Source organism: Mastomys coucha, unplaced genomic scaffold (genome assembly GCF_008632895.1).
Source record: "Mastomys coucha isolate ucsf_1 unplaced genomic scaffold, UCSF_Mcou_1 pScaffold21, whole genome shotgun sequence".
NCBI classification, from domain to species: Eukaryota; Metazoa; Chordata; class Mammalia; order Rodentia; family Muridae; genus Mastomys; species Mastomys coucha.
The window spans coordinates 40,750,301-40,757,686 of NW_022196904.1; the positions used below are offsets into that span (position 1 = coordinate 40,750,301).

At 46.4% G+C, this 7,386-nt stretch overlaps 1 protein-coding gene across 5 annotated transcripts in view; it reads left to right on the forward strand.

The window, feature by feature from the left end:
* Window positions 1-212: 212 nt before the first annotated feature.
* Htatip2 (HIV-1 Tat interactive protein 2) overlaps window positions 213-7,386 on the forward strand; it is a 15,606-nt gene continuing 8,432 nt past the window's right edge. Inside the window, exons 1-5 of one of the 5 annotated variants that reach the window (XM_031386778.1) lie at window positions 213-348; window positions 958-1,031; window positions 1,365-1,544; window positions 2,317-2,512; window positions 4,953-5,060. In XM_031386778.1, coding sequence (XP_031242638.1) covers window positions 2,318-2,512; window positions 4,953-5,060 — 303 coding nt within the window. In that variant the 5' untranslated portion in view covers window positions 213-348; window positions 958-1,031; window positions 1,365-1,544; window position 2,317. The other 4 variants (XM_031386776.1, XM_031386774.1, XM_031386773.1 and 1 more) reach the window with 4 other exon arrangements.

Consider the following 7,386-nt stretch of genomic DNA (forward strand, 5'->3'; position numbering starts at 1 on the left):
ACCGGGCTGTGTACCTAGTCATGGTATACAATGTTCCTAGAATCATGACCTGACCCTGTAGGACCAGAGCATTTTATTTTAAGTATACTACATCACAATTTTGAAAAAGAAAGAATAAGCTTGCTACAGCCAGTAATCTCTATAAGTGATTTAATACATGGGCCCCTCATGTGAGCTACTAAGATCTGAGGGTGTCTTTTCATATATGACAGTCTCTGCGAAGGTGCATGGCAGAGCCTATACATGCTGACAGCCTGGCACTGCGGCAGCCCAGTGGGGAAGGACAACAAACAGCGTTCTCGGTTGCCTCTGGTTTAAACTGCCAGTAGCAGAGTCCATCTGACTGGAGTGAGTCTGAAAAGGACTTTATAGGCAGAATAAACAGAAACCCTGCAACAGCCTCTGCAAACAAGCAGCAGTTAAGGCAGGCAAACCAGGGCAGGGGCTCACAGGATGCCATCCATCATCCTAATCGCCCTGCTCTTGCCCAGCTGGGCTCCACTCCGAGGCTTCACTGCATCTTTGTATTGCTCCCCAGAGTGGAAAAACCTGTAAGAAAGTATTTGAATGCCACGCCTAGGCCAGATTTTCATATAATAACACCCAACCAGCAAGTCGGGGTGGTGGGGGGAGTCCATTTCATTTGACTTCTAGATTGAGTAATGGAGCATCACACTCACAGCCCATCCTTCTTTGCCCAGGATCACCAGGTTCTTGGGTCTGGGAGAGACTGAGTTAGATCAGGCAAACCTACATCATGGAAGGAGATAACTGAATCCTGCCAGGGGCCCTCTGACCTTCATACACCCATCATGTCACCTGTAGACACACACACACACACACACACACACACACACACACACACACACACGCACATAAATAAATAAATTAATGCAATTTAAAAAATATCTTGATATTTTTTAAATATCATATCATCTCTATGCATCCAAAATCCAGGGCAGGCCCAGTGTGGATAGCTGTGTTCTAACCATCAGTCCTGTTGTGAATTGAAGATCAAACCTCAGGATCAGGTTTGGAAACTCTTCCTGTCCCAACCATCCAGAAAGAGGCCAGCATCTGGGCAGGGAGATCAACCTAAAAACTAGTCAAAGGAGCCCACCTGACTTCTGGCTTGAGGGAATAGGATGTTTGTCCTTAAAGAGGCAAGGAATAATTTTGTTTCTCATAGTGTTTAAGTGGAGGAGCTACGCTTTTTTATTAAAATGTTTTACTTTACTGATAATTTCATATGTTTACATATTTTGATCTTACTCACCAGCCACTACCCTCTCCCATGTCTGTTTTGAGAGCTTCTGCTCAACAAGTCCTCCTCAGCTCTTGAGACAGAAGCATATATATTTCAGGGTCTCCTAGAACTGAGAATACAACTATGTTTCCAAGAAGGATCATACCTGCTGGTATTGCATGCTTGTGCCACCACATCCAACTTCATCCAGGGTTCCGTGTATGCCAAGCAAGCTCTTGATTAACTGAGCTACATGCTACGTCCCCAGCCTGAGAAGGGGCTCATTTTCAACGTGGGGGTGAGATGATACTTTCCAATATGTGATGGAAATTACACTTCGGGGAACAAGGGTCAAATCTGGGATGCCTTTTAGCTAAAACCTGAAGACTGGCCCCAGATGGCTAGGAAAAATGCGGTTGCAAGGAAGGTTATGGGGGGCTGGGGAAGATCTATGCTGGGGTAAAGCACAGCCCTATGCCCCCTGCCCCTCTGCAGCTCTGCTCCGGGGAGTAGTTCGAGCCCTGGGTGCAGCTCCCGCGCAGGGGCGGGTCCCGCGCTCAGCTCCAGCCCTCGGTGGGGCGGGGCCTCGAGCACGTTGTCACCCGGAAGACGCCGCGGCGGGTAGGCTCCGGCTGGATTGGGGATCCTTGCCGGGAGGGGGTAGACAGCTGGGCTGCAGGCGGCGCGATGCTCGGTCCCACGGTGCTGGGCGCAGTGGTAGCCGCGCTAGTGGCTTCAATGCTATTGTTGCAGCGTGGGGACGAGGGGTCTGGGGCTGCCCCTAGGTAACCCTGGGTAGGGAATGGAGCCGGGCCCTGCAGCCCTGCCCGGGCAGGCCGGGTTGCCGTGGGCGGCGAGGCTTGGTGGCATTGAGACACCTGGGCGCATCCAGCCGGGTACCTGTGATGTGCCGGGATTGGCCACTGTCTGAGCTGTGACTCAGCACTTCCCCAGGGTTGGGACTGTGTAGAGTGAGTCTCTTCTGCCCAACAGTTAACAACCCTTGTCCCCTAGGGTAAAGAGAGTCCCCTAGCACTCTGAGACAGTACTCGTGGGTGTTGTTTCCCCAGCATGGCGGACAAGGAAACACTGCCGAAGCTTCGGGAAGACTTCAAGATGCAGAATAAATCCGTCTTTATTTTGGGCGCCAGCGGGGAAACCGGCAAAGTACTTTTAAAAGAAATCCTGGGACAGAACCTGTTTTCCAAAGTAACGCTCATTGGTCGGAGGAAGCTCACATTCGAGGAGGAAGCATATAAGAATGTGGTGGGTATTTGAGCTGGGGCTAAAAGGGAATGTAGCCTCAATCAGTTTTCTGAGGGGAAGGTGTCCATTATCCAAAGGCTGACCGTTGCCAGGTAGTGGTGGAGACGGAGAGATGATCAAAATTGGGAACGATTGACCAAGAAGAGCCCTTCCATAAAGCCCTGGGTTGTGCCTGGCTTGTAGGCCTTCCCTTTATACTATAGCATCCTGCAATGCTGTCCTGTGTTTGGAATTGTAGTCAGAGAAAGGTACTGTTTGTAGTTCCTAGAGTGCACTGCTTGCACATTTTGCCTACCCGTGTGTTTTAAATGTCAGAATGGAAAAGTGTGACAAGGACTTTTCTCCCAAGCAGGAATCCACCCGGATTGACTCCCCCAGACTTGTGTGTTTGTAAACACATACTTCCTTCCTTGTAAGTTACAACAAATGGTAATGCCAGACTTCCATCTGGCAATAATGCCCAAGTATCTTAAATTGGAGAGTCGTGGACAATTCTGTTCTCCAGTACACAAGAGTTACCTATCAACTGCAGCAAATTAAACAACATAGTGTGCTGCTGGGACCTCAAGGCAGTCTCCCATGGGCCCCACATTTTGCCTGCTGTGCACACTTGCAAATGCAGGTCTTTGATTTCCATGATTTCCTGGTTTTGTTTTACAAATGCCTGGTACATCAGAACTGGCTGATTAAAATAGACATCTCTGCTTGGTCTCTGGTGGGTGCTGTGTGAACTCTCTTGTCTGGTTTCCTGAACCCTGTGGAGACTCCTGGCAAATGGAGCCTTTTGCAATTTTCTTTGAGAGCAGAGTCTTGGTGGCACTCCTCTTAAGCAGATCATATTTAATTTAATTTTTCTTTAGTATAGTATATACCATGCCAGGAAAATCCTTCAGAAGAAACTAAAGTTAGTGATAGCCCAAGATTTCATCTGAACTCCTGTGTGATGGAACACTGCACATATGATGGCAATCAACTCTTAGAGTGGCTTAGGTTTGAGACAGTGTTTCACTAACTAAGATAGGCTAGCCTCGAACTCAGGTCCCCTGCTTCTGTTTCTGCCAGTGGCACCTCTCTTGGCACCTCTCTTAGCTTGCCAATTTCAGCGGAGTTTAGAAATACCATAGAGGAGAATACATGGGGCTAGGGCTGCAGCTCCGTTGATAGAGTGCTCGCTTAGCACAGGTAAGGCCCCTGGTTCAGTCTCTCGAACTCTATGATTGGATACGGTGGAGTACACCTGTAATTTTAGCACTTGGAGGGGTAGAGGAAGGAGGATGAGCTCAAGGTCAGCCTCAGTTATGTGGAAGTTGGAGGCCAGTCTGGCCTTGAGAGAGAGGAAGAGCAGGAAGGAGGAAGGGGAAGGGTTAGGGAGATAGAGAAATAGTGAGGAGGGAGCTGTACAGCTGCAGAAGCTGACTCACAGCTATTGGCAAGAGTCCTAAGAAAATGCCTTTGTCTCAGGTTCCCTCTGGCTCATTCTAATGAAGGTAGTTCTTGAATTGAATTGAAGATTAGCACCTAAACATTACAGCCGAACAAAACTCAGACATACGTATGATCAGCAATTACCACAGGTTGGTTTAGATTTCCACCACCTGCGTAGTGGCTTACAACCATCTGTTAGTTCCAGTTCCAGGGACTCTAATGCCCCCTCTGGGCCCCTCTGACAGTACATACATGTGGTGCACAGACATGGATGCAGCCAAAATGCCCATACACATAAAATAAACTTAAAAAAAAAAATGAGAACAATAAAAACTTTGCCACAATTGTCTACCTATATGTACCAGGCCTAGGATTCGAAGCTGGTTCTTCTTTGAGATTCTAAATACCATTTTGTCTTCACATCCTACCCAAATGGTTTTCTTCCTGGTAAAGTATAAAATGGTATTTTTGTTTCCCAAAGGCAAGGTACACATGACCTTGATAGTTGAAATTTGACTCACTCTACTGCAGTTACATGTTCTGTGGACATATTTGTGAGTCATTGATTATCAGTTCTGATGATATTTTTTTCATTGCTTGGTACACAACCACATGTACCTCACATGTATCTTGGAAGCACTTGGCCACTGAATGGCCATCTACACTCAACTCCAAATTAATATTTTTTTTGGTAGGAGAAGGGGAATTTAGCAAATTTGATGTTAATGAGCTTAGAGGTTCCGATAATCATTTGTCATTTGTTCTTTACATCTCAATGTGGTTTTGTCTCTTTTTTAGTTTTTTTTTTTTTTTTTTTTTTAGGTATTTTCGAGACAGGGTTTCTCTGTGTAGGCTGTCCTGGCACTCACTCTGTAGACTAGGCTGGCCTCGAACTCAGAAATCAGCTTGCCTCTGCCTCCCAAGTGCTGGGATTAAAGGCGTGCGCCACTACCACCCGGCTTGTCTCTTTTTTAAGTGTATGAAGTTATACGCCATTGTGCTCTTCCTTGTCTAGAATCAAGAAGTGGTGGATTTTGAAAAGCTGGATGAGTACGCTTCTGCCTTTCAAGGTCATGATGTTGGATTCTGTTGCCTGGGTACCACCAGAAGAAAAGCTGGAGCGGTGAGCAAGAAATAAATTCTTTTCTCTTACTGGCCAGGACTCAAGGATCTCTCCCTTCCTTTCTTTCAAAGATTCACTTTCTTTCTTGTATGTGAATGTGTGTAGGGGAGTGGGGTTATGTCCACATGAGAATGCAGGTGCCCATAGGGTTCAGAAGAGTTACAGGCATTGGTGGGCTAGCACTGGGAGCCAACTGGGTCCTCCGCAGAAGCACTTTGAGATCCCAACGGCTGCGCCATCTCTACAGCCTCAAGGATACCTTTTTCCTGGGGCGTACTGCAGTGCTTAAATGTAAAAATGTACTTACGAGTCCATCTGCTGTCCCATCTGGACTATACACGGGATGTTTCAGATAGGGTCATCATCTCTATGTAATAGCCTCTGAGTTAAGGCTGAATGCCAGATACATCACAAGTATTTACGTGATCGAGCCTACGGCAGACATTAGACTCATCACAACATCCCCTGACTAAGGGAAGCAGCCAACAGTCTCTGGGCAAAAGCAGTTGGCTCATGCTGTGGGTGGCAAGCTTTATATGTCTTTCCATAATAAATGTTTTAGGCTTGAAGCATTTTCTCCCTCTTATTTGCTCCAACCTGCTTTCAAGCCGTCCTTTAGACTTGGGAGCTAGCTCATCAGAACCCAGAGGCACGATTCAGTCAGCCCCAGCCCCCGTGATGACTTAGCCACCAGCAGTGACTCAGCCCAGGCATGACTCAGCCCTCACTGACGCAAGACTGCTTTAATACCCATTTTATTTTCTCTTTAATGGTACTAAATTGAGTCAGCCCCTATCCAGAAGCTAGAGTTTACATCATAGTTAAAAGTCATGGATCCTGGGCAAACGTTTACACATCTTTTTCAGTTTAGATCTTAAATATGGTTCTTCCTCTGGCAGGATTTGCTTGCTCGAGTCCATATATCTATTAAATATGTAGGACATTGATTCTGCTATAATGATTGTATTAGCTCGGGTTTTTTTTTGTTGTTGTTGGTTTGTTTGTTTGTTTGTTCATTTGTTCTTTTCCCATCACCATGACAAAGTACTTGGCAAAGCAACTTAAGAAAGGTGAGGTTTATTGCAGCTTGCAGTCTGAGGGCCCAGTCCAGGATGACCTGGTGGCTCTCGGGAACGTGAGGCAACTGCCCATCATAGCTTTAGTCTGGAAACAGAAAGATGATGCCAGGGCCCAGTTCACTTTCTTCTTTCTGTTCAGTGTAGGACCCTAGCTCCTGGAATAGTGCCACCCATGTTTAGGATGAGATTCCCACCTCAAACTAACCCAATCTAGAAACGCTCTACAGACATGCCCAGAGGTTTGCTTCCAGGTCAGGTCAAGTTGACAGCATTAACCTCTCCAGTGACTTCCACTAGTTTTGTTGTTCTTGTTGTTTTTAAGATTTTATTTTTATTTTTCAAAGTGTGTGTGTGTGTGTGTGTGTGTGTGTGTGTGTGTGTGTGTGTGTGTGTGTGTGTGTGTGTGTGTGTGTGTGTGTGTGTGTTTTACAGGTGCTCATGGAGGCCAGAGGTATGGAGCTGTCTGAAACTGGACTTAGAGGCAGTTGTGAGCCTTCTGGTGTGGGTGTTGGGAATTGAACTCAGGCCTTCTGAAAACACAGATTAAGAACCTGCTCTGAATCTCTGAACCATCTCCCACTGACAGTAGTTGTTATAAACCAGTAGATTGCTATGGTTGTGAACTGTGGGTGTCTACCAGCAGCTGGGTTGTGTCTCTCTAGGCTTCTTTATGAACAGAAAGCAGTTCTACAAATGTTTTCAGTAGAGGTGCACATTTGTGTTCTGTGCAGTTTTACACTTTCAACCTGGAAGCTCAGGGGTAGGTTACAGAGAAGGTTGCTTTCCGAAGAATTGCATTTCTTCCTCTAGAAGGGGTCGTGTTCCTGCTCAGATAGTTCCTGCTCTATCCTGGGTCGGTCATAATAAGTGTGTCCTCTAAAAGCACACTGCAGCTTTTAGCTGCAGCTCAAGCCTGGGTTTGGCCATGACTCAGCAAAGGGAACTGCTGCATTAAGCATAGGGTAAGGCAAATATGATATGGTATTGGGAGAAAATGTTATATGGCACACTGAAACTGTAGTTCTAACCAGGGGAAAATAGTTTTTTAATCAAGGTGGCTCCCACCTACCTCTTAGGTCACTCAGTGCATTTTGTTTGTCTTTAAATCAGCTAGAAAAGATAAAGGTGATTAATGAATACAAAAGGGCAAAGAACAGACAGTAGAATAATCTCAGAAATGGGCTGGGCGGTGGTGGCGCACGCCTTTAGTCCCAGCACTTGGGAGGCAGAGGCAGGCGGATTTCTGA